This window comes from Centrocercus urophasianus, unplaced genomic scaffold (assembly GCF_019232065.1).
Source record: "Centrocercus urophasianus isolate 14NV4802_14NV808 unplaced genomic scaffold, USGS_Curo_1.0 seq_11, whole genome shotgun sequence".
NCBI lineage: Eukaryota > Metazoa > Chordata > Aves > Galliformes > Phasianidae > Centrocercus > Centrocercus urophasianus.
The window spans coordinates 66,998,381-67,025,663 of NW_024884253.1; the positions used below are offsets into that span (position 1 = coordinate 66,998,381).

Genomic DNA, 27,283 nt, shown 5'->3' on the forward strand with positions numbered 1-27,283 from the left:
TAATAGTCCTTCAGGCTATTTTTTTTTTTTAAATGCTCAACACTTTCTACAGTAGTTATATGAAATCTTACATAGTTTCAATGTTTGAAGAACACTGCTCACTTGTAAAAAATGTGTTCTTATTTAGAAGCATTTCACTGATCTCAGCAAAAAAGGATTTTAGTAATGATTTAGTATAGTAAATGGCTTGAATTAATTGTGACTAAGCATGTGGTATTTCAGATCTCAGCAGGGGTCTGCTGTCTGTAGACTGGTGTCAAATTCCATTAGATGACAAGAATAAAGGAAAAAGCACAAAAAGAATGAGAGAGATGAGGGGAGGAGATTTTATGCTGAGACTGCTATTGTAAATGCTTGTTTGTTCATTTTTATAGGGTGCTTTATCTAGTTGTGTGGCTTATATAAAAGAGTGAATTGCTCTACAGCAGCTCTGATGTTTAAAATTAAACAGAAGGCACACTGTTATTTGGAAGGGGAGGGAACAGGATGGGGAATGAGAAAAGGTTGTAGCTTTTGGAAAGATCAGTGAAAGTGATTCAGATTTTAGAGATGATAACAATATTATTACGTACTTATGCATTTATGGGGGTTAGAACAATTTGTAACGGTAGACTTCTTAATTTCTTCAGTGATTAAAAGGCAGCAAGATAGTAAACACTCAGGAAGATAGAGCTGTCAGGCAAGATCCATGTATTGTAGGCCTAGCCGTTATATTTGAAAGTGTCATGCTGATAGTTTAATTCCATTACCTCTGGTGTATTTTAATTTCTGTGAGTAGCAATAAAAAAGAAGGAAAGTGTTTTGTGCTGGTTCTTTTTCCATCCTTCGGAAATAGTTAGGGAAACAGAACATTTTATTGTTGGGAATTGTCCTTGTACCTGACATCATCTTGTAACTTGCTAAACACACTGATGATTGCTAATACTGATAGAGACGTTCCAAGCTCTAAATGTCCTCCTCTTTGAAAATTTCACTTCTTTAGAGAAATAGAAAAATACTGTTGCAAGTAATTTTGAGAAGAAAATCCCGTGTCAGGCAGCCTGCCTCTGTTGGCCTAAAACTAGCACATATTTTACAGGCAATATTGGGAAAAGTACCCTGTATTGAATAAATTGAATTAAATGAATTAAAGTTACAGGAATTATTTTTTTATATGTATACTTTAATTGCCTTCAGCTTACCCTATTCTATCATTAAATTCATCTTTTACTTTAGATAAAAAATGTGTATGGTGAGATATAAGCACTTTGGGCTTCTAGAAGCTGTGGCTTTGTCATCGGCTCAGCTAGGTGAAGTCCCACTGAAGCCAGGGAGGCTGCTTTCATATACATGGAATGAGAAGCTGGTGTAACTGGGGTCTATTTTTTATTTCTTTTACTGCATATATTTAAGACAAAACAAAACTTCAAAACTTTGGAATAGGCAATCAAACAAGGGAGGATAATAGGAATAACTTTTACATTTGGTGATTGAAATGGCTCATCCAAGTGTTGAGGTTGGTTTACACTTAAAAAAAGAAAAAAAAAAAAAAAAAGGGTTTTTTTTGGTAATTAGCTTGTAATGAGGAACAAAATTTTGATAGATTGATCTAATGATAGAATATGTATATATGTAGATATTTAACTATGTGTGTATACATGTGCTGTAAACTGAAAGCTGAATGTTATTCTGTTATAGAGTGAGATCATCCTAGAAAGCATTGTGTACCCATACATGACTGAACTGGAGAAGCATATTGTCAAATTCCTGGTAGTTCATTAATAGATTCATTGTTACCATGTTATGAATTTGATGTTATCAAATTTGACATCACTTATGTCCAAGTTTCCTGAATCTTGGCTTTCTTTAGGATGGTGTGAGTTCCTCTTCATGTCTGCAACCTTGACTGTATGATAGACAGTGTTGTCATGTCCTGTCTCTAAAGGGAGAGGAAAGGAGTGACGTTGTCCTGTCTTGGGGGAGGGGTCTCACTTCTCAGTGCGTAACAGGAGTTTTGCAATCCCACCTGTAAGTGCAGAGTGAAACAGTTTAATTAAATGCTTTTGATGAAATCTGGGCTGAAACTGATCAAGATGTTCACTGAAACAAACTTCAGGGGTGGGGATGAACAAAACCCCATTTATTATTATGCAGTCATAAACAGAAGAAGATAAGGTAACTTAAATGTGTTATTTTAAAGGTGAGAAAGGCAAGAGTTAGTTCTGAAAAGCACTACTGTCTTTCTGTTTGGCTTTGTGGCAATAGCTGAAGTACAGGAAGGATAACCCTTAGCCTGCTCTGCCTGATCAGAGGTAGGCTCTCATAGCTGTGTTTCCACTGGTTTCCAACAGCCAGGGATTGCTGCTCTGCTCCAGGAGCCATATGGCTGATGGCTAATGGCTTGAGCCATATGGTATATCAGCTAATGAGCTTGGCAGAAAGTCGATCAATTCCTCTCCTGTCCTGTCAAAGTCCAGAGTCTGCTTTGGTTATGTGTATGCCTGAGCTCGTGGCTCCTGCCTGATGTGGTGTTGACCGGAGGCATGGGGACACTTGTGGCAGTGGGTGAGCATGCTGGAGGCAGCTGACGAGCATGGAAGTGTGCAGAGCATGCACAATAAGGACATGAACAGCAGGGGAAAGATGTGAAAGGGTGCAACAGCACTTGTCTCATAGATACTGGCTTGTGTAGTTTGTCTTTTATGAGGGGAAAAAAAAATATGCTGAAACATGTTTCCAATTTATTTATTTATTTATTTATTTATTTATTTTTGCACTACCTGTAGAAAGTTTTATATAAGTAAGATCAAAAGCCCACAGAAGATAAAATGTTAAGTATTTAAGCTGACGAGCTACCAGTGGGCAAAAAGTATCAAACACTAAGAAAGCCATTACAAAACTAGGGGAAAATCAGTTGAAATCAGTGCTGAAAAATGATCAAATAGGCACTTTCAGATTGTCCCCATGATTTCACCAACAGGATAAGTAGAGGTGAAGCGTTTCTGCATACAGTGTGACTTGTGGAGGGCATTATACTGCTGCAACAGCAGCATTTGGGGCCTTTTGCAATCCTTTTTTTGCTAAAAAATTGCTGTTAGAACTCCTAACTGCTGCATGAATGAATGAAAGTTGTACAACCAGCCTTTGATACAGTGCTGTTGTACTTCAACCATGGATGCTTTGGAATTAATGAGGTAATAAATATTTTTTTAATGCTTCTATCACTAGATGATTTAAACATATTAGTGTAGTAACTTTTATACAGGTTCTGTAAATAAATTTAATTCCGCTTTGTTCTGAATCTCCTTTTGAGGTATGTTCCAGCTATTACACTGTATGTTGCTGCACATTTCAAAGTTAGCACTTGCTAGGAAAAAAATGGTGCATATAATCTGTAACCCATCCATCCAGCTGAGTGCTTCAAAAAGAAGCAAGATAGATAGTACCTGATAGATATTGATGTCAAAAAAATTAGACTCTAAAGGACTTATTGACAGCATAGTCAGTTTGGGAGGTGTTTAGACAGTTGCGTTCTTCAGTGGAGATTCTTCAGTTTAACCTGTGAACCATACTGTCTGCAGAGATCTTGTGAATTCAGGAGCAGAAAAGCTTGTGCCACTTTCTGCAGATTGGATATGCCTTGCCTCTAGTTCACTTGGTCCTTCATGCCTACCACATTACTGCAGTGTGAGTTAGTTTTCTCAATCTACTTCAAATAATATACATCTCAATTTAACAAAAGAGGTATTCGTGTGGCTAATGGTTATTTATGAAGCTAATCCAAATTACAGCTCCTTACATGGACAGAAATCCTGTTTTGATTCATATCGCTAGACATTTGATTGATATTCCCATGTCTTTCTGAAATATCAGTGCACCATCAGTTAAGAGTGTCTTACTCTGGTCTGACCTTTAAGTACATCAGTTTTTAACTTCCTTTTCATTTTCCTTTGTTTTCAGGAAATTGAAGACCACGTGGCATTTTTAATAACTGTTCCAACAGCTCTAGCAATTTTTTTTGCTATATTTATCCTTGTCTGCTTAGAGCCTGTCTTTAAGAAGCTGCTCCGTGTATTTTCGTTGGTGGTCTGGGTATGTCTTGTTGCCATGGGATATCTCTTTATGTGTTTCGGAGGAATCATCTGTCCCTGGGACCAGGTAAGATTGTCATTATTATTAATTTTATTTCTACTGGCTGGATTTCTAGGAGCGCTATTCTGCGGAAGTGTCGGCATTAGCTTCTGTGGGACATCTCATGGAAAGTTTTTGTGACCAAGTGTTTCTGTGCTAGGATTTCCTGCATCTGTTTCATTGATATCAGTCCACCCAACTTCCTTCTGTAGTGAACATTTGATTCCAGATTCCAGACCAATTAGCATGTTGGAAGTGTGAGATTTGTTCAAATCTGCTGATGCTGCCTTCAGCTTAACGTGTGAGAGCTTTCTGTTCAGTGGTCTTCAAGATATTTTGTAGCAACGTTTGAAGAAAAGTGATTGATAACTTCCTTGCGTATCTAAGGAAATACATAAGTACAGAAACAGGGAATTACCATTTCATTAAAAAAAAAAAAAAAAAAAAAAAAAGGAAAACAAAGCAAAGTGTAGTTGCCTCTTAATTGCAGCATTTTTGAAATATTAATAAATGATATGTGATATCCAGAGCTGTACCTGATAGATTCTTTGGTGTTTTGCTACATCCTTTTCCTTTCCTGCATTCTCTCAACATGGAAATGCTGTTGATGTAATAATAACTGCAAACCTCCCTATAGGATGGAAAAAATCCTTTAAATATACAAATGTGTCCCCAGAAAACTCTGTGTTGAGTGCAAGTTTAGTGTAAGACTTAAATTGTAATAGTCTATCTGTGGTGCCTTCCAGGTCTTTATCTTGAATCAATTTATCTGACTTTCTATTTGCAACTTGCAAAGACTTATGCAAATATTGAACTTTAAGTATGCAACTAATTCCTGTAACATCGTTGATTCAGATGATTTAAATTGCTGATGTATGTTGATAATATTAGTTTTGGTCCCCTCATCTCCCTTTCTTGTTCTTCCCTTTTTTTTTTTTTTTTTTTTTTTTAAATAAGTATTTGGAACTACCAAACCAGGCCACATTTGAAAGTGATAAAAAAAGCAAGCCTGAACGTGTTATATTTTTTTCTAGGTACCCATTTCACCATGGTTGTCTCTGTATCTTTGTGATACCAAGGCTAGGTATTTCACGTGGCCTTACTTTGTTGATTTATTTATTTATTGCCAGCTGTGAGATGTCATGCTAGACTATTTCAAGCTTTCAAACTTAGATACAAATATATAGTTAGCCATATTATCTTTTCACTGCAAATTCTGTGGAGTTTAATCTTGTTATTTGAAAGGCATGATAATGATTTTTCAAAAGCATATGGTGTGAAAGATATCTGAAATGGATTAGGTTGTTGCAGTCCTGGTGTTTTCTTCAGTCTGCCAAGATAGCTTGTCCTACTGTGCTTCTTTGTTAGCAAACTGTGGGAATTTCCATAACATCATGATGACTGGGTTGGCCATCTATAGCAGGAAGGGCTGCAGAGCTCTTGGGAAAGACATGGTCCTTTAGCAGCTTGCTAGGACACAAGGAGTCAGATGCTTTGATCTGCTCCTTGGTTGATGTGGAAGAGGTTCTTGGGAAGAGGATATTTGAAAGCAAGCAGCGTTAGTTGATCTGCCCAAAGCTGCAGCTGTCTCACTTAGTGGACAGGACTTTTCCAAACAGCACTGACCCTACTGCCCGTATCTGGCTTAACTGGAACTTGCTGGTGTGCTTACTGTCTGGCAGGAGAGGGGCTGGGGTACAGCAGCCTTTGACCACTTCAAGAAGTTGCTGCCTCAGAATACTTTTCTGTTTTTTCCTTGGAATAGCAGTGCTGTTTTGGTGATTGCTGTTGGTACACTTTTGCCTACTGTCAGTTAAGAGTAAACTACAGAAATATGGAAATCTTTCTGGGAGTTTGACCTCGTACAAAGCAGGCTGATTCCATGTTTAATGGAAAAAAAAAGGCAGCCAGCAATAGAGCTGTGCAGTCCTATAGTGTTGGTGTTTTGATTGCTCTGCATCAGGAATACGTGGGTCAGTAATAGATGTTCTGTCCTATAATTATACATGAAAGCAAATCTGAAAAAATCCTTCTTCAAAGATGACTGACAGATTCTTTCTTAAAGGTTTACATTTTAGGAATTTAAAACGTGTTTTGCTTCGTTTATTAGGGTCTTTTTCTTGTTCCTCTATGCTTCTTGTGAGAGAAAAGAAATTGATATAAAATTTAAATTAATTCTGTTTCAGATACATCCTTGTCGCAATAACTAATTGGAAAATGATCAAAATACTAATTAAAAAAAACAACTGTTCATGCACCAAGGTACTTCACTTTCATTTTCTTCAAACTACAAGCTAAGTTTGTTCTTGTCTAGCGGGGTTTAAAAATAATCTTTTCAGCACATCTTTCATGTCTTCCAAATCCTGAGCTTGTAAAAAAGATGGAATTTCTTAATTGTACTGGTGAACAGTTAAAAGATAAATATGCTGCATACCATAGTTAATAGAAAGAATGTGTTTTTCTTTCACTTGTGTACAAACCTTCTCCCTTTGAAGGACAACTCTGCATCCTTTAGGTTTTGGCTTGATGATTTTAGTATTCCTTTTGGCTGTTTTTACATGCTAAATGCCAATTTTCTCTGTTGTTGGAAAAACTTCAGGTGTGAACTTTTGCAGCTTTTGTTTACAATAAAAATACCACTTCAGAGAGAGTATTTTTGTTATGAATTCAATATATATTTAATGTGGAGCAGCTCCCTCTGTGCCTGCAGGCACATAGCTCAAATAACTTCCATGAAAAATGGGGAATTGAAAATGAAGCGGGCTGGTCAGTGCCGGTGTTTTTTGTGTTAGTCCTGTGGGCTGGTATGAAATAAGTGCAAATCATAATTGGTTTCAGCTTGCTTTTGTTGTCCCTGCAGACTGCTTTTATCTGTCTGCATTTCCTCATCTCTTGTTCAGCTACAGCTTTGGAGAGAAAGCCGTCATTGGGTGTGTGGATCTGGCGGTGTTGGGAGCGGGGTGCAGGCGGCTGCAGGCTCTTACTTTGTCCCTCAGGCCTGTCTGTAAGCCCTGTGCTGGCCCCATAATTGCCTGCTGAACCTTAGCCAAAGGCTGGAGCTGGCATTTAGCTGCACGAGCATCATCAAACCTATCTACCAGAGGAGACAAACTGCAGGATTGTTTGCATTATTAATCTTTCCAGATAGCTTAACTCCTCAGTTAGCCTGAGCTCCCCTCCTCCTTATGGATGGTGCAGACAAGCCAGGTGCATTGGAAAGGAGATGGAGAGCACCACCTACATGAAAAGCACCACTTACTTGGAAAAATTTGGGCAGTGGTGGCAAATACCCTACTTGTCTGACGAACTGTCACTACAGAAGCGTGGCAGTTCCCTCTCGTTGCCCTGCTGGCTCGGGGAACTGGGATGTTTTGATAGGGCCTATATGGATGAGACTGACTTGCAGCCCAATGGAGGAAGGCTGGACTCTGAGATGAGAGGATGTCTGTATGAGAGGTCTGGCAGGAGGCAAGGGCACCTTCCTATGATGGATAGGAAAGAAGCAAAGGAAGTCATGTTATGCCTGAGAGACAGCAGTTGGATGACGGCTGGCAGGTCTTTCCAAATCTAAGGTATGAGTGATAATGCATGGGGCTGGCTTCCCTGGTGAAAGACTAAGGGAAGATTTTTAGAAAGATCTGCGCCAAAGTCAGTGGATGATATATTTGGTGGAAAGCTGAAAACACGTGTTGGATAAGCTGAGGAAGAAGTGCTGGTGGAAGAAGGTGATTTTGTCATATCAGGACTTTTCTTTACTGACAGAAAGGTTCAACTTTCTAACAAACAAAAATCCAGTATCCATCTGTAAAGTATATGCTAGGGGATGAATTTAGTTTTAGTTTTAGTTTTGATTCACTGGCAGTACAGTTATTGCACAGTGGTTGCTTTTCCATTCCGTGTGATCTTCTGACACTCCTAATACTTCCTCAGCCTTTTATACAGATGTGTGTAAATATATCAAGGGGTAAGAAGAGCTCTTCAGGCACACAGTGGATGATTTAAAAAAAAAAAAATAAAAAGAGTAATTACACAACATTATACTGGTCTAATGAATTCTATCATTGCTGGATTTTGGTATTCAACTCTAGTTATACATGCGTTTGCACAGCCCAGGCACCAGATGTGATTCTCCTTGTCTATGTTCAGTTACAGCACAGAAATTACTGCAAATTACTTCGAGTGAGATTTGACACTTCTGATTTACAAAAAAAATTATCCATGCAGCCCTGTGTTTATAATATGTTTGGCTATTTTATTCTAATGCTAGTTTTTGAGCTGAATCTAAAGAACTTCTTTGTTTTTTTTTTAATGTGTGAGTAGAGTAGAACAGTTCAGTTGGCAGCGACCTACAGAGATCATCTAGTATGATGGCCTGACCATGTCAAGGCTCAGCAAAAGTTGAAGCATATTAATGACGACATCGTCCAGAAGTCTCTTAAACAGACATGGGGCAGCAACCACCTCTCTAGGAAGCCTGTTCCAGTGTCCAATCTCCTCCATCATGATCAAGAATTTTTTCCTAATTTCCAGCCTGATGTTCCCCAGCTCATATTTGCACTGTTCCCACACATCCTGGTGTTGGTGACCAGGAGCAGAGCCTGGCACAATTCTGTGCTTCCCCTCCTCAGGCAGCAATGAGGCCGCCTCTCAGTCTCCTCTAGGCTGGACAGTCTAATCCTTCTCATCCCCTCCTCAGAGGAGTTACTCTGTTATGCTGGAATGTTATGCAAGAGGAGTTGTTGTAGAGTGGTTGAATTCCAGCCTCAGAGCAACACTTGTGTATGAAATCTAGGCCAGATTTGCAGTATTAGTCTTTATTATTCTCATTTGTTTTGATACTTTCTTCGCATCTGAGCATATAAGTCTGTTATGTGCTGAGGGATAGAGGCCTGCACAGTGGATCTTCTCTGAACAGTCATGGTAATTAGCTCCTGTGTAAAGTCAAGGGGCTGCATTCTGTCCAGGGGCTCCTGAGGCAACATGGATTCTGCATTTCTGAGGGAGGACTTAGAGCTGTGTTTGGAGGTGAGCAAAGCCAAGGATGCAGAACTGGAGAGGAATGTGTGGGAGGTCTGAGCTCTCAGAAGACAGTTGTATTTCTGGCAAGCTGGATGGGTTCATGGAAAATAAAGGATTTTACATAAAATTGTCCAGGGTCGTATTTTCACATCTTGCTTGGGACCTGCGTTGTGTGAAGTTAGCCCTGATGTAAATTACTATTAAAATGTACGCTTAAATGGTGCCAGAACAGTTAGATGTTTGAGAAGGAGATCAGGATGGATGCCAGGGAAGTTCCTGCAGGAAAGCACGGATGAGTTATTGTGAACCTTGCAGTGGTCTTTGGATCTGGAGAATGGAGGAGACTTACAATTTTTTCAAGTTCAAGGAGAATCAGACTAGCAAGAATGAATGAATATCCTAAGCAAGGAACTGAATCTTGAAGGAACATGGTTCGGTACCTTGCAGAATGAATAGTCACCTGGTAAAGGACCAGGTGGCTTGTTTCAAAGAATGAGGTACTGGGTAGCAGTTGATGCTGTGCTGTAGGAGCAGATGTGGAAGAAGACGACGAAACCCAGAATCCACAAGTACAAGCCATTTTTTGGGGGGTCATGTTAGATGAGGGAGAAGAAGAGATGATTTTTATCCTAATATTCTTTTTTTTTTTTTTTTTTTTTTTTTTTTTTTTTTTTGGAAAAGGCATGAAGTTATAGGCTAAATATAAGGACCTTTTAATGTGTTTATCAAATTCTGGTGTGACTATATCTGTATAAAAGACAGGAAAAAAGCTGAGCTATTAGAAACCTGCCAGCTTGTCATTAAAATCAGTAGTGTAGTAGATTAATATAGCAAAATAGTGTGTAGAACCTTTGAAGACCCTGTTAGCATAGCTAATGTGCCATTGTTAACCTTTGGTATGTGATGGCAGTGTGTTCTGATAGCTGTTCAGGGAAAGAAAACTGATTTATCTTGAGTAGGAAAAGCTGTCTTTTTCTTTTTTTTTTTAATTTTTATTTTTTTAAAGTAAGACATCTGTTGTGGTGCCAAATGGAAAAGAAGAAGCAAAACTGGAGGAGATGGGAATTATTAAAATTATTGTAAATATAGGCAAAGGAAGATGGCAGCTGGTGTGACTTCAGAGAGCATCAAGCCTGAGGAAAATTGTTGGTTCAATTTCTTGGGGAGATCTCTGGGGAATGATTCCCTTTATTAATGCTTTCTACCACTTGGGGCACATGGGGCAACAGAATGTCTCTACTATAATGAAGATTGTTGATGGCACAGTTAAGGGTCCTGCAAAAAAGTAGGATGTTATAGGGCAAGAACAGCATGACCTTGAAGACCTAGATTAAATTTAATAGTACAAAGTATTAGGTGGGCCTGCATTTGGGAACTAACAGCAGAAAATTCAGCTGTGGGCCAAGAGATCATCAGTAGAAAATGAGCAGCAAAAGTAGAATGAAGAGGAGATGCATGAAAAGGTCACTGCATCACTGGGGTAGCAGAATCAGTTACAATGACAAGGGATCCAGATCAGGTGAGGTTTCACTGATGCCTTGATCACTATGTACATCTTGATGCACTATGCACATTTTGGTCATCTGCATTCAAAAGGATACACTGAAGCTGGAACTAATGCAACAAGTGAGATCATCAGGAGAAAGGAGAGAGCCCATTTTGTGTGGGAAATTTGACAGCTATAGAGGAGGAGAACAGAGGAATGTAGAGATGTGACTGCCATCTACAGATGATACAGATGATACATCTACAGATAATGCCACTGGGGCACTGAGTTTGTGGAGTGGCTTTCCAGGCAGAACAGCAAGGACTAAAACAATGAATTGGCTTTATAGTGGAACGCTGCCCTTATTTAAAAGTCATTTGGTGTATTTGCAAGCAGGGGAATGGACTTCAGTGATCCAGGAGCATCCTTTTAATCCCTTTTGCCTATACGTTATGTACATCCTGGGGTCTACTGAATTAGTCTAAATGGAAATTTACTTTGCATCTAAAATGCATATTAAAACTAAAGAGAGAGATTTTCTAAGTTATAAAAGTTAATGACTTTTTATTATTTAAATGTTTTTTATCCTTCTGGAGAAGGAAGCAGTAGTCTCAAAAAAAGTATGGGATCATAATAACCTAGCTGTATTTCTGATCAGGCAGTTATTTTAGATCATATAATTGAGTTTTGATGTAATATGAACACGAAGAGACTGAATGTCTCCTATACCTTTATAAGAAGAGCCTTTTGAAATCCTTGGCTTTATGCTAATTTATTTTTCTTTACTCCATTTCCTGTAGTGATTTTTCCATCTCAAATCATAAAATTAAGTATGAAGGCTGAACTGATTGCAGATTTCGTCAAGATTATTGCATAGTTTATACATGTTGTGATATTTGCTGTGCAAGTCACGTGGATCAATTTTGCTATGGAAAGTATTAATGTAGCTCCATGGAAATACAATAAAAACTTATGTCTCAGATAAATATGCAAAATTGATTGTGGCATGCTTTCCTCTCCATGATGGGAAATTATGCTTATAAAAAAAACCCTTAATATTCTTAGAATTCTGAAAATAAGTAATTGGGATTTCAAATGTCATCATATTGTTCTGATGTTGCCGATATCAAAAAAAACAAATGACAAATAGAAGTTAATGATTTAGCCATTCATAAGGGTTCTTATACACTTGGTAATTGATCTGGCATTAGAAAATAAACATTTTAATAATTTTATAGTACATAGTAATTAACAAATACTAGTATGATGGAACTATTTGAGAACCTTTAAAGAATTTACCCACAATTTCTTATCTAAGCATACGTTAGGCCATATAAGCCTTTTTCTTCAATTGAAATTGTTTTCTACTTAGAAATTTTTCAGTTTGCCTGACTTCCAGGATTGGATTTTTTGGCATGGCATGCTTGAGTCTTTTGGTCCAAATTCTTTGCTTAAAAACTTGATCTTAGAACTGAAGTAATTTGTGACTTTAACACTTAATTCTTATTGATGTCAGAAAAGTTTTGCGCAAAAGAAATCTGAAGTCTTCTGGTAGCATTTGCAATTGATTCACCAGGGTGGTTAAACTCTCTAAACACTTGGTTGAATTTTACAAGAGCTGGAGACATTAGGACAAAAAAAAAAAGCAACTTCTGTTTCAGTAAGGCTGACTCAATGTGAGTTATAGGAGATGTTTGTTTACATCTCAAGTTCATCCATATTTGTGTATGTTTTATGTATTCATATGAATAACAAAAATTATAAAATCTGTATGAATAACATTTTAAAAAATCTTAACTACGCAAGTATATATTTTCATAAAGTACTATTTTATTATTCTGAATATACTTAAATTTATTTTTTAGAGAGTTACAATCTAGCTAAAATTTAAATTATATGAATTGTAGATAAATTGTAAATTTTTTGGGAACAAGAAGACTTATGTCTGCTTTCAAGAGGTTATTCATGTTATCTTACTGTTCTGGGGACGGAAGAGACCTGAAGACCGTGTAGTTCCAATCCCCCTGTATTGGGCAGGGACACATCCCACTAGACCAGGTTGCTCAAAACCCCTCAGGCTGGCTTTGAGCACTTCCTGGTGTGGGGGGATATTGAGCCATTGGTTAGTTTGAACAGTTTCAAACTTGACTGCGTATTCATTGTCATTGCAGTCTAGATTGCATTTTTCTTATTTGTTTCTAATACATCCATTTTGATCTAAGTTATACATATTTAATAATTCTCTATTCATAATTAATTTTATATGCCTTGTTTTCAATGCATTATTTTGTGTGCTTTATTTTGTAGACATTATTCTTACTCAAGTAGGCAGACCGGAATGTCTTTTTAAATGCTCTTTTATATGTAACATTTGAATGATTTGAAGGTACCTTTTTCTTTAAAAGAATCATATTTAAGATTGCAGTTGGAGTGACGACTTAATACTACAGTCTGCATGTCTCATGTTCTCCTGTGCTACTGCAAAGTAATTTGCATTTTGTAATTTGCACTTTTTCCTTACTGGGGGTTTTTACATTTCTTTCTTTTTATAATAACTCAATTTCAGATTTTCTGTAATCTTCTAGTTATTTATCTACTGCATATTTGGAGTATAAGTGTACACTGAATATTTTAACCATGCTTTGCTCATAATGCAATTCCTCTATTAAATTTTTTGCACTTTTATAAATTTGCTTATTTTTGCATCTTTCTCATATTTAGCATCGTACTTGTCATCTCTCCCACTTATTAATGGGGATTGCCTTTCTTTAGTGCTTCATCATTTTTTATCACCTTGTACTTTCTGTAACAACATATTTTGTCTCCTTCAATATAGATGAGTTTATGTATAAACCAATATTTTTAGACGTCATTAGTGGCAACCATAGTGTTGCAAGTTCAAATTTCCAAGGGCTCAGTTATAGTCTGTCAGATTCTCCTTGACCACACTTTCAGCTTATATTACTCATATATTCAGCTCAGAATATATAAATATTCATATTTATATTCAGCTCTTATTACTCATTTTGACTATATACATTATCTAACGACAGCTCCTGTACACATTACTTTCATACGTATGTAAACGAGAATAATGTAATGTTTTAAATCTCTTTCACATAGATGAGATTTTAGTTTTTCCTAGATGCATCTGGAAGCTGTTTTTTTGTTTTTTTGTTTTTTTTGTTTTTTTTTTTTTTCTTCCCCTTTCTAGTAGGAGCCTGAGTTACTCAGGGTCTGGAAACTTATCAAATATGATTTGGGGACTTTGTCGTGTCTAGTGGGACGAGCAGTCAGGTCTACCAAATGATAAAGTTTTGACAAGGGGAGGAAAGTATGATGTCCACATGCAATTTATTTGTATTGTTGTATTACTTGTATTTATTTCTGTAATACCACCTATTTCCACCTTGCTATAGGCAGGGACACCTTCCTTTAGACCAGGTTGCTCAAAGTCCCATCCAGCCTGGCCTTCAATGCTTCCAGGGCGGGAGCATCCACAACCTCACTGGGCAATCTTTTCCAGTGAAGAATTTCTTCATGATACCTGGTCTAAATCCACCCTCTTCCAGTTTAAAACCATTTCTCCTCGTCCTGAGGCTATGTGGCCTTATAAAAAGTCCCTCCACTGCTTTCCTGTAGGCCCCTTTCAGGTACTGGATAGCCATATAAGGTCCCTCTGGAGTCTTCTTTTCTTCAGGCTAAAAAGCCCCAGCTCTTTCAGCCTGTTACAGGGTATCCTTCTCCAGAGAGGCTAGCAAAATAATCTCTACTAATCGTCTTTTATTTCCCTTTCTTTTCCCTTTCTTTTCACCTCTCCTTAATTACTTACAATGAAGTTTCAGACAGCACTTCTGATCTGAAGCTGTGTGAGCATCCTGCATTTTACAATGCTGTGGAGATGTGTAGTAGCCACTGAAGTCTGCTAGAAACGGAAAATCTTTCCAGATCCAGATCCATTGCATGCTGTTTTTGCAATTAATTATTACATTAGTAGTAGGAAGCATAGATTACTGAACAAAATGACTTTATTTCCTGTAGTGTTATAAGGTTTGTATTCTTTATTTACCTGCTGACCATCCATCTATGATAGGGATATATAAAATAAAATGAGATTATTTTTTTTCAGTGAAATGTCAGACTTCAGTCTTCAGTATCTTTGCAATTGTATTATGTTGTTTATTTTAACCTATCTTACCAAAGCAGAGGGAGACTACCATGCCAGGTATATCCCTTTGTTTGAAATGGCTGCAGTCTCTATTATAGTGTTAGAGGACTGAAGTCAGAACACGAGCCCACTACTGCTGTGTCTGTTGTTTCCATGAGATGAAACCTTTGCCCATGGGCAGATAGCTGCCATTTGGCATCTTTGGTCTGAGCTCCGTAATGATGGAGAAGTGTTGGATTTGCTGTTAGTTCCTGGGCTGCAGTGTGGAAGAAGATGCACTGAATAAACATGAAGAAATAAAGAGGGATTGAATTAAAACCATAAAAGAAATACAGTCAGCATTTAAGGATAAGTTAGTGTAACTTGATGGTAAATAAAATACTTAGTTGATTAGATAAGGAACAGTGAGCCTTTTGCTTGAGTGAGAAGTAGACTTTCAGCTCTTGTTATCAGTGTGTTATCAGTGGCAGTGAGTAGAGATGGGATGGTGAACAAGTATGAACAAATAATCCAGGAGCTCTAAAAAAGCTCACCTTCTCTGGAATAATTTTGAAGTATGGAAGGTCAGCAGTATTGTACATTCCAGGCTGCTGGCTCATTGTTATGCTGCTACAGTAAGGTTTCTTGCAGCTAGGGAAATTACTTGTTTTATATATGTATGTATATATATAAAAGAATATATATATATATATATGTATCACACGTTACATACTGAAATGTATCCTACGTATTTTTATATATAATTTAACACTAGGTACACTGAAAATAATATTATGACTCCTCAAGCATTTAGAGAAAAAAAATAAATCTAGCAAGAGGAAGGAGTGTGCATGTTTTGAATAAATTAATTTTAATGCAGGATATATATGAGGAAGTCATTCCTTTTAGGCAAGGTCAGTTGATGAACTCATGTTACATGAAAAAGCTTGTAGCAATTTTAGAATCTTTTTTTTTTTTTTTTAAAGCAAAAATTTTCGCCTCTTTCCTTCTAATAGCTCCTTAACCTTGAAATCCTCCAAAAGAAGTTATCGCCTACATTGCAACTTCATAGTAACGAGTCATAGTAATGTCTGTTCATTTAAAAATACTGCTCAAGTTAGGTTTCTTCTTATTGTTAAGTAAACTGTTAAGTAAATTACCACTTGAAGATACTGTTCTTCAGTTTTCAAACTTTTTTTTCCCTTTATCACTGTTTTTCTGACTTGAGATACTGGATTATTTTTTGTGTTGAATCGGTTTCATGAAACTTTAATCTTTAGGGCTATAAATTATTCACAACTAATGCCAAGAGTTAGGGAAGAGGCAGTACTGGGAAAGCCCTTATGGAGGTGACAGTCCTATATATCCTGTCCTGTGTCCAAATCAAAGCAATGCGTTAGGCTGATTTGCTGCTGTGGTGGGTTGAGAAGCCACAGTAGATCTCGTTCCTGAGCAGGCAGAGTTGCACTGTGTAATCCCTAGGCCTTGAAATGTCCTCTGCTGCTGGATTCCTGACCTAGTTCCTTGAAGTCTATGATCTCTCACTCCTTCAACACACCTCAACTTCTATACCCAGTCACTTCTGTTCCAAGAGATCTCCTAAATTATCCCAAATTTTCCCTAAGCAATTTCTCCTTTTCCTTTCGTAATTCCCTTTTAATTCATCCTAGGCAGGAATGCTATGGTCAAGGTTCTCTTGTTGTCCTGGGCCCTCTCTCTATCTCTCTGACTTTTTAGGCTTCTCATCCTCCATTTTTGCTGCAGTTTTGTCAACTCAAGCACCAGTGCCACTGTAATTTCCCATAATTTCTCACCCTACGGTGTCATGGTATTCCACTGCTTGTCAGTAGATTAACAACCTTAAAAAAAAAAAATTAGTTACCCATGCCTGCTACTCTAACAGGTGGATCTTCAAGAAGCATAGCCAAAGCTCTGCTTTGATATGATTTAAATATCTCGGGTGCATGTTATGTATCAAATCATTTTGGACAGGACTCTTGATAGCAGGAAAAGCAATGGGGCATGGCATGTCTATTCAAGATGCATTTAAATGTGTTTATTGCTTCGAAAGTGATTCATTCTGACTTTCAAATTACTATGCCACTAGTTTAAATGAAAACTTGTTGGGTATTGCTTCTCAGAAGTATTTAGGCAATTTTAAGACAAGAACCATTGATTTGTGAGTGCTTCTTCCCCACCTTGCTGTCTGGGAATTTTACAGTTGGCAGCTCTGCCTGGCCCAGGAGCTCTGGGAGTAAGTGATGGTGGACCTTGTCAGCATATTAAATCCTACTGTAATATTGTGCTTAGCACAGTGATGCGGCCTCTGGTGCTCAAGTTAGTGAATTCTATTGCATTGTTGCACTGCATTGCATTTTGTAGTGTAGGCTTCATTATAGATGGAATGACTGCCTATTTCTACACACCTCAGTCTGCAGGACCCCAGAAATGGAGCAAGAATGGTGTGGGACAGGGATTCTTTCCACCGACGTACCCAGAGTGCAATCTCCCAGAAATAGACTTTGTTCCGCCTTCAGTCCAGAAAACTGCTTCACAGCTGCAGTGAAGCCTCCTGGAGGGTTGTTCATGAGTGCTACTTTGTAACAATTCAAGCCTCTTGCAGTGAGGTAGCAGCACTACAAAGCTTGTAATCAGATTACTACAGTTAAAATTCTCGGTTGATGTATTGCTGTTGCCCACTTTGACATTTACATAATTTTAATGGTGTCAAACTACCGGAGAAGAGCTCAGCTGGGAGTGAATGTCTAGCGATCATTAATCCATCGTACCCGTGTAAGCATTTTATCATGATTATCAAAAGATATATTTACATGGAGACAGGCAAAGGTGACGTATCATCTAGCCTCTTTGCCCTTGGGAGGTGATGGCTGCTCAGCTTCCTCTTGGGGAAGGGAGAACAGCTGAGGGACTTGCTGGAGCAGCTCCAGCAATCAGCAGTGTCTGAAGCTGAGGAGATTTTTGCCTGAAGCTGAACCCCTTCCAAGCAGTAAGGAATGGCATTTTGAATCCTCTCTGCTGCATTTCACACCCATATTTTTTTTTTTTTTTTATTTCCTGAATCTTAGTGTGGTATTTTTAGATGTAATGCAGTACCTGGTCTTGTGTTGTACATGCTTATTTTTGTTTTAAATATCTGCCTTTCCTTGAATTTTGAAGCATGCAGGGTGCATCATGTCCCCATTTGTTTAATAGGTCATCGTGTAAGTAATACCTAGCAGGGATCATTAAAGGGGATATTGTGTGTAACAAGGGGAAAGTTATTTTTAACAGCAGAACTGAAGAGCACTCTCTTCTATCCTAGTCCCCCAAAAGACAAAAATGACTCATTTACATTTCAGATGTGATGTAGATACCAACTGTTACCAACTTCATTCAGAACTGTGTTGAAGCCTTCAAAAAATTTCTTTTGGATGAATAGAAAAATGACAAGTTATTAAATATATCAACAGTAATAGTTGTTAGGCTGGGATTACACTGAGTTTCCAAGAGATACTGTTTGGCCAAATATGTTATGCTGCTTGCAATTTTAATTTTTCTTTTCCAATCCTTTAAAACCAGTAAGGAGCATATAAAAGCCTTGCTTTCTGAAGCCAAGAACTCAAGTTCTGTACCTAGTGTCTCAGCTTCCCACTGATGTTTTGGTGAGAGAAAGAATTGATTTACCACCTGCAGAAAATATAGTTTAACAAGATATCTTCACTCTCCCTTGAGATAGTGTACTTTTTGAGACAATGTAGAATAGTGAGCTACTTTATCTACCGTTTTTTGTATATTTCTGTAAAAGATGCAGCTTTGCTGGCTAAAAACTGCCGTTTTGTGTACGCTGATAATCTTGGGAGAGTCATTTCAGCTACTTGTAACAGCTGCTGTGATTTTGGTGGAAGGACTGAAAATAGCTCTTTGGATCATATCTGTGCAGTAACAGCCGTTAGGAATGGGTATCTCTCAGACTTTTCCAGGGAGTCCTTGTGAAATTAATTCCACCACTTGTCACAGCAGTGTTTCAGTAACTCGCTTTTTCGCTGCAGTTCTGTAGAGGCATAAAACCTACCAGGACCACTTTGAAGTGGGTCAAGGCAGTGGTGTGGAGCCCAGGCATCACTGCCTTGAAGTGATTTGGGAGAACACACGTCATGTTGAGCATAACCAATTCCAAAGTAAGAAGGGCTGTGCAAAATCAAAAGGAAGGAGCAACTGTGGAGTACTGCTGGAGCTGAGGAAGGATTGAAGGACCTGAAGTGCTGTCACACAACCTGCGCTGGTGCTGCTGTTTGCCTGATCAAAAGGAGGCTGACACATCTTCCAACTTATCAGGCTTTTGTGTTTGCATCAGGTGTGTTCATGGTATGGGTTGAAATTAAGTAACACAGATAAGAAAGAAATTTGAGCATTCTAATTTGGACAAGGTCTATGAAAAGTATGATTTCTCACCTGCTGCATAGTTTTAAAAATTGCAAGCTGTATAAACTGTGGAACAGAAAGGCTTGTCTGTGCAGCTGGTTATTCAGATGACAACTACAATCCATGTGCTTTTTAGATGACAGGACATTTATAATGAATTTCCATGCCATCAATGCAATGAGAAAAGGGAAGAGTATGTTTTATCCTTAGAGGTACTTGAATTATTATCTGGGCCTTGGAATTGGGCACTTTCTGCTGAATCAGAGGAAATCTTAAATAGCAGATACACAGCCTAAATACATATATTACACTGTGAGAAGAGCATGTGTTGTGGGAGCTGTCTTCTTTGTCTCTCTGTAAGCATTACCAGAACTGATCAGTTCTCACTGCCAGTGGAGATAGTTGGGTATAGGTGATTTCATAAAGGCAGTTCTACTCCGTTTTTTTCTTTTTGTTTTGAAGTAAAGGTTTTCCTCATGAGATTCATCTAGAACATTAACACCATAAAAAGGGACATGATTGAATACTTCTGGTATGGTTTTGATGAATGCAAAGATTATAACCAATTGCTTATGTGGTGTGAAAACACTTGAATTATTTGTTCAGTTACCTTCATGTGATGTTTGGCAGTGATGGTAACAAAAAACCAGGAGTGACATATACAGATTTTCAACACAAACCTGTGCCATTACTCTAATCAAAAGCATGAGAGCATTAACTTCACATTTACTTGATGGATGTGATCTTTATGTAGATACATCATCTGTATCAGTTGTATCAAAAATCTAAAGGAACATGCATGTAATTTTGTGTCATGTGGCCCCTAGAGCTTACAATGATACGAGTGTAGAATCAAAGAATATCCTGAGTTGTCAGGGACGTACAAGGGTCAACGAGTCCATCACAGATGGGTGATTTATGTTTATCTAGCTGTCTGTACTTCACCGAAGCTTCAGAAATGTAAATTACAGTTAGAGATTTCTTCCCTCTCAAGGACAGGGAGGAGATGCAAAATAGAAGCAAATAATGAGTTTCCAGCCAGTGTGCAGTTTTTTTTTTTTTTTTGTCAGCTTTATGAAATTAATACTTTTTTTGTAGAGGTTATTTTTTTTTTTTTTTTTTTTTTTAAAGTAGAAGATGGAAGAAATTAACATATATTTTACGTTTATTGTCCCAGGTATGTGATTTGCAAAGAGCAAATTAAAGTACCACATGGAGAAATGTCTTCAAATGTGGAAAAACTGATTATGTAAATGATATTTGGGTAATGCAGTTTCTTCCCCCATACCAGCACTTCAAAGAGGCAAACCAGCACGGCGGGATAAACGGGATGAAGCAAGAGCATATTCAGATCTTCCTCCACCCACCATCCGTGGTTATAGCCATTCTAAATGTTCATTTGGGTACTTCTGAATTCGCATTTTTGTCACTGAGCAAATCTAAATCTGATCCAGGAGTAATCAGCAAAATAACACCTCAGGAATCAATCTGAAAACGTGCTAATGTTACACTACTGTAATACCAGTGTAATGGAGACTACAACAATATCTCAGATTTTGGTTACTTGAATTTGCCAATGTGAAGGAATTAATACTTTGTGAAAAGTCTTGCCAATAATAAAAGGCTTTGTGCTGCCTTGCATAGGGCTGGCTGAATTGCCACAGAACTGATGGTGTCCTGTGCAGGAGGAAAGCAGCAGATGTTCCAGATGCCAATTTGAGTTTATATTTGTAATTTCTAGAACAACGTTTCTAAAGCTCTACATCAGGCTTTTTAGAGCACACCTGCCTGATGCTTTGTCTGGCACCAGCAGCAGCAGCTCTAGGAACCTGCATCTTCTGGGGAGTGTTTTGTGCTTTCTGCTGGTTGCGAGCTCTGGTTCTCAGTTTGCTGGGAGTTTAACAGATGAAAAATTAAGAGCAAACACTCATGCTTTGATTTCACAGCCACAGTAGTCTTAGAGAAATGCTCCTAGCACCACTACTGTGCTACTGAAAAAAACAGATTACATGGTACCCACTTGGAAAAATAAACCAATCTGAGCTTTCATGAATTCTAAAATAAGCTATCAGGCAGATGAACACTGTATAACGCAGTATTTTCCACTGTGTGCTCATAAGTATGTATCTATCATTTAAAGCGATGTGGGATATAAGTTTTCCCATATTCCCCAGTTGTGTTTGCTGCTGCTTTTGCCTCTATGAGCATGATGAATCAGATCCTCCTGTTGTCTTATCTATATTCTTCACAGGCCTTGTCAGGTGCAACTGCGTTTTTTCAGATTCAAAATATGTAAGCATCTAGAGATCTAATGTCCAGGTAGATTCTAGCTACCTGAATTGGAAGATTTGTCAGAAAGAATCAAAGATATCCTCTGACTAATGCCAGATATCTTGGAAATGCCTCAGCTTCTCACTCTGCTTTCCTGGGAAATTTCATTCTGCCTTCTCCTCATCAGAGGTGGGGAAAAGTGCCTGGTTCTTCTTATTACAGCTACTGTTGCTTGAAGTAGTGACAGAGCTGCTTTGCTATTGCAGTTACCCTTCAGCTATTAGAGATGTCTCATGACAGAGAGACCTTTTTGTTGGACACTTTTTAAATAAAACCATGTGCTGACTTCACAGACTTGATTCAGACTCCTAGGTCATACACAGACTCTGCAGATCAGCACAAATGAGTCCTGAGATGTTAGCAAATTAATGCAAATATGTTTTTGTTTTAGGGAAAAGCAAGCAAAAAATATGACATTGAATTAGGGCAAGGTGTTACTTCTTTTACTGTTTCAAAGATTTGTTCTCTATGGCTGTTCCCTTGTATGTGTTTGTGTAAATGGCACATACCCTTGGTTATAAATAATGCATTTCAGATCCCAGTGTTAGCAGGTTGGGTGACATTTTATTGCAGCACTGGTCAGTTATGGAAAACAGGACTGCCAAGGAATGATTTCTTTGAGAGTCACGTTTCATTTTAAAAAGGGTACAGAGGAAACGAGCAAAAGCTGGAAAGACTGGGCCAAGAAGTCTGAAGGCTAAACAATTATTCTGTCTGAAGTTTCTGACTGATTTTAAACATCAGCTTTTAGAAGAGAACGGGACTTTATGTATCATTCAAAACCAGTTTCAGAATGCCAGCCTTAAAATAGAGTTGTTCCCAGGCACTTCTAGAAGGATTTTGTGCATTCAGAAACTTGAATTGTTAGAGAAATGGCACGGGCCATTGCTTTTCCTGAATTTATGTATGCCTTTCTGTAAAATCCTCCAAACCATTGAGGACTGAATTCCTGTGTAACAAAATACCAGTGTAAAATATGATAGATTTTGAAGGAGACATTTTATCTTGTATTTAAATTCACATTTCATAAGCACTGAAGACCGAACACCAAGTGTGCTTGGACTGATATAGTGCTGTGGCTTTATTGAATGAATACCATACTGAAAGATGTTGTACTAGAAATGAAAGCCATTAGTCGTGGAAATAGGGTCAATGAAAGAAGTTAGACTAACAGCAGCCATTTATGAGAGACAGGCGTCTTTTCATTCACTATGGGCAGCTGCATTCCAGACAGCAAAATAAACAAAGAAAACTGTGTTAGTGCCCAGTATGTTCCTGCATAAGACTGACTCTATTGCTAGTATATATTGATTTAAATCTAGAGGACTCTGAGAGAGGAGAAAAACAACCAGGACTGATGAGAAAACTATCATAAAACCCATTATAAATGAATCAGTCACTTAATTTTATTTCTACCTGAGTGACTGCTAATTGCTAGTTTTTCAGCAAAACTCTTATACTCCCAGTTTGCAGAAGTGCTGTGCGCATGTTTTTCTTTTCTTCTGGGCAAATATTACCATTTTCTCAGCTTATTCAATTTAATGGGTAAGCAGCAGAGATTTTGAGTGCTCATATAAAATGTAAATAAAGATGAGCAGAATTCTTGCAAAAACAAAAATTGGGCTGAAGTGTGGTATGTTTTTTTCTTTTTCAGTATGATTTCAGTGTTGTTTTCGTATGTGTAAACAGCTCCTGAAGTTGCTAGGGGATGTTTCACAGTTGGGAATGAGTTTGTGCAATTGCATGTAGGTGAGTAACAGCTTTGTGAAACAATCCATACCTATTAAGAAGTTGAGCACACAGTAATGGTGTCTGGGACAGTTCTGTAAAGCACTGAATCTTTCCATTCTTCTAGGAAAACCTATAAATGAGTGAGGCTTCTCATTGTAAAGAAATTGTTATATTGCAGCATATTACTTTGAAAAAGAATAACCTCTTGAAATTGGATACATGAGTACATATTTAATAATTTATTGATTCTTTTGCAGGCTAGCGTAATCAGTAAAAGAAAAAATTCTTCCCTTCTATTGAAATCATCTCAAGTTGATATGGCTTACTTAAAAGAGTTCTTTTTTTTTTTGTCTGATTGTGTAAGTGTGCATCAGGCATGGAATTGGTCTTTCTGTTACTTAGAATTGCACTTACATGACATACATAACAAATTTTTGTTACCTGTTTTTGTCGATGTTGAAAAGTGATTTCTGTTTGGCATTAGTCCTATGGGGAGTGTTGTTATCACAACTGATGTTCCTAACAGAAGTGCAGCACATGTCAGCACTGTATTGATCTTAAGGTTAACATCGCTTGAACTGTTTTGTAAGTAAGGTTTTAATTGCTTTTGGTGGATATAGATTTTTTTTTCAAGATTTGGGTGGAATAAATTGGTACTCTCAGTGGACAGCTGTCATGAATATATGAGTTGCTACATAACTGATGCTCTTACAGTTGATGAGAATTTAAGTAGGAGGTTTCATATGATTAAGCCTAGGCAACTTGATGTGATATTTTTTGTGTAGTCTGCAGGGAGATAAAAAATAATGTGTCTTGTAATACTCTCTGTTCTCTATAACTCTTAATTACTAGGTGAAAAATCGCCATTGCTTAAGTGTTCAGTACATCTTATGCATCTACCCGTTATAAATGGTTTTGGAAATTTCAGCTGCCATTTTTTCTCCAAAATAAGTTCTCCAGAATCCTGAATGGGTTACAGGTTTGTGTTTCTAATGCTTATTCTGTTATGCTTGTTGGTGGTTGAAAGTTTTCTTTTTGTTTTGTTTGTTTTTCTATAGACTTCTGCTCTGAAGTTGTTCTAGGCCCACTGATATGGTACAGCTGTAGCAAGTGGGATGTATGCTTCATCATCTGCCTCAGAGACGTCTCTCCCTATGTTTCTTCAAATTCTTCTGCTCCTGGGTGGTCTCCTGATTCCTCCTATGTTCAAATCATTTTATGTATTCTTTAGTTTCATCTTTGAGAAGTCAGAGATTCCTTCTGACAACAGGTTGAGTCTATATGAATCTTAACAATATTACCTAGATTAGATTGTTCAAAGCTCGTATGAGGTTTCTTTCCCTATCTTCTAAAAATGACTGGCTGTTGCCACATTGCAACAACATTTACTTAAAAGCTTTTTTGTTGTTTTTGCTTTTATTTGAGAAAGAATCTCAGGAAGAAAGGCAGGTAGCAAACTGGACTTTACCTGGCTTTGGCCTGATGGTCTGTGTCTGATTTATGTTGTGGTATATCTTTGTAGATCTGATCTCCAAGTGTGAATCTTGGTGAATGGTGTTTGGGCAAGACCTGGGGGGCACATCATTCTTTCTAATCACCTTTTGGAAGAAATTCAGGGATGGGGCATCCACAGTCTCTCTTGGCAGCCTATGCCACTGCCTCACCACCCTCTGGGTACTCCTTTTTAAAGCCATCATGCCTTGTCCTGTCACAAGAATTTGTGAAAAGTCAGTTCCCCTTCTGCTTGTAAGCTCCCTTTAAGTACTTGAAGGCTACAGTAAGGTCTCCCTGGAGCCTTCTCCAAGCTGCGCAAGCCCAACTCCCTCAACCTTTCCTCATAGGAGAGGTGCTCAAGCCCTCTGATTATCTTTGTGTCCCTCCTCAGGACCTACTCCAACAGCTCAGTGTCTTTCTTGAGGTGGGGACCCTAGGCCTGGAGAGAGTACTCCAGCTGGGACCTTACAAGGGCAGAGTAAAAAGGAAAATAACGGTAGAGTTCAGTAACTTGCTCAGAAAGGGGCAGTTTGGGTAGTAATCAGGGTACACACACACACACGCACGCACACACACACACAAAATCTTAGTCTGTTCATGAGAAAAATAAACAAAAAAAAATCATGAAAGACTGGGACAATTTATAATTCTAAATAAAATTTCATTCTCTTCTGCAGTTCTCATTTCAAAGGATAGAGATACTGAGGATACAAATACAGCTGTTCTACCACAAGAAATTTAGTTGGGTGAACTAGCAAACACACTATGCCACTGAGTTTTTATTCCTATTCCAACGTTCCTTAAAACGTTTCAGAACATAAAGCAAAGAAGTAAAAATAGAAAGTGATGACATGCAGCACATTAAACTGGACTACACAGTAATTAGTGGTTTATCTTCCGCGACTAAGTGAATAAATAATTTTTCTTGGTTGCCTTAAGTTGTGGATAAGATGTCTCAGGAGTGGAAACAAGGGGAATGTTTGCATCAGAATGAATTTGCTCTTGGCAGAACAGGGAGCTTGCTGACAGAATGAATAGCTCTGAAGGCTGCATCTTAGTTCCTGATTCTCAGAAGATATACGTGGAAGAAAGCAGTCTGAAAATGAAGCATCAACAGGATTTTGCATTGCATTAGCACTTTTTGCTGCAAATTACAGTAACATTTCATTAATATGTGCCTCATGAGTTACTGAAATACCTTGATATTTATCAAGAGAGCATGTCACCAGCCTCACACAACTTGATTCTTCTATACATCAGTGGCAGCATGCAGCTGCTCTCATTCCAATAGTGCAAACATTCACTGAGCAGGGTAAATAAGGAAAGGAACCCAGATCTTTCAGAAGATCCTTTTTTCCCCAGTGGTCACTGTGCATATTTTCAAGTGCCCCGAGGCTCTGTTAAATTCTTACTGCCCTCACAAGACTATTTCCCCAAAACAGCCATCTCTGGGAGATTGTCCACTAGCTTTCCTTATGTGCTTTAGGATGGAGATATACCATGAAACAGAACTGAAAGCTCAGAGAGATGATTTTTATGTTGCTGCTGCTTGAATGTAAACCTGAGCAGGCAATGTTTGAGGAGTTGCTGCTCTGATTTACCCTGAGGAATGATGATAGTCATGTTGAAGGAGGCAAGACAGTGACCCTCAGGACCCTGCTGCTCCCCTTCTTTCTCCATTTCTGTTCTTGTTTCAAGGCTCATTTTCTGTCTCGACACCAAGTCTTCCTATTTATATGCGGGCCTTTTTTTTTTTTGCACAATTCTAACCCCAGCTTTCTACAAAGCTCCTGCAGCATTTAGGCTTGGCAGGTTTTTTGAACAGGAAACTATGTCAGAGGTAAGATAAAAAAAGGCTGGAAGTGCTACTGCAGTGTCTTGTTGTCACAGTTCTGCTTTTTGTCTGAGAACAACTGGTGAGTGTGCTAAATGTTCTCTAAGAAAAAGACAAGGAGAAAAAGATGCTAGGATTTGCTGAAGCAGTAAAAACAGCAAATTCAAGGCCAATACATAAGCTTTTGAAGGAGTAAATTACTGTGAAATGTTTCTAAAGAAAATAGGAATAAATAGTAAAATAAGAATAAGCCATATTTTGTGCTGCTGGTATCTTACTGTGATGTGGCATTTCTCTTTGTGAATTTGAAATTGTATCAAATAACTTGTCATTCTGAGAGAAATGTCTTCATTTATCCTTGTTGCACACATCTGAAAACAAATAGTTTAAAAAAAAGCTGAGAAAAGCACTGAGAAGTGTGTAAGAGAGAGAATTTCGAGGAGCAGTATCACTGTTCTTGGAGAACTGCAACTACCTTTTTAATGTTACTGCTATACATAATCCTTGAGAGAGAAAAGCAAATTTCTCTTTAAGATTTCAAATGTTAAGTTGAAAATTTGCCAATGAAAGTGAAAATCTTTGATAGTTTGAAAGTTCTTGTAAAAAAGGAAAGTGAGATTTCACTGAGAAAAAATGAAAGTAAGAATCCTTAAAAGCAGAATTGATATTTGGGGCTTTGTTAGCCATATGTTTCAAGATAATAATTTGA

The 27,283-nt window shown here is 37.9% G+C and overlaps 1 protein-coding gene across 1 annotated transcript in view; it reads left to right on the top strand.

The window, feature by feature from the left end:
• Window positions 1-27,283, top strand: part of ADCY2 (adenylate cyclase 2) — a 205,397-nt gene that overhangs the window by 12,421 nt on the left and 165,693 nt on the right. The window contains exon 2 of the mRNA XM_042808918.1: window positions 3,940-4,137. Coding sequence (XP_042664852.1) covers window positions 3,940-4,137 — 198 coding nt within the window. The remainder of the gene's footprint in view (window positions 1-3,939; window positions 4,138-27,283) is intronic.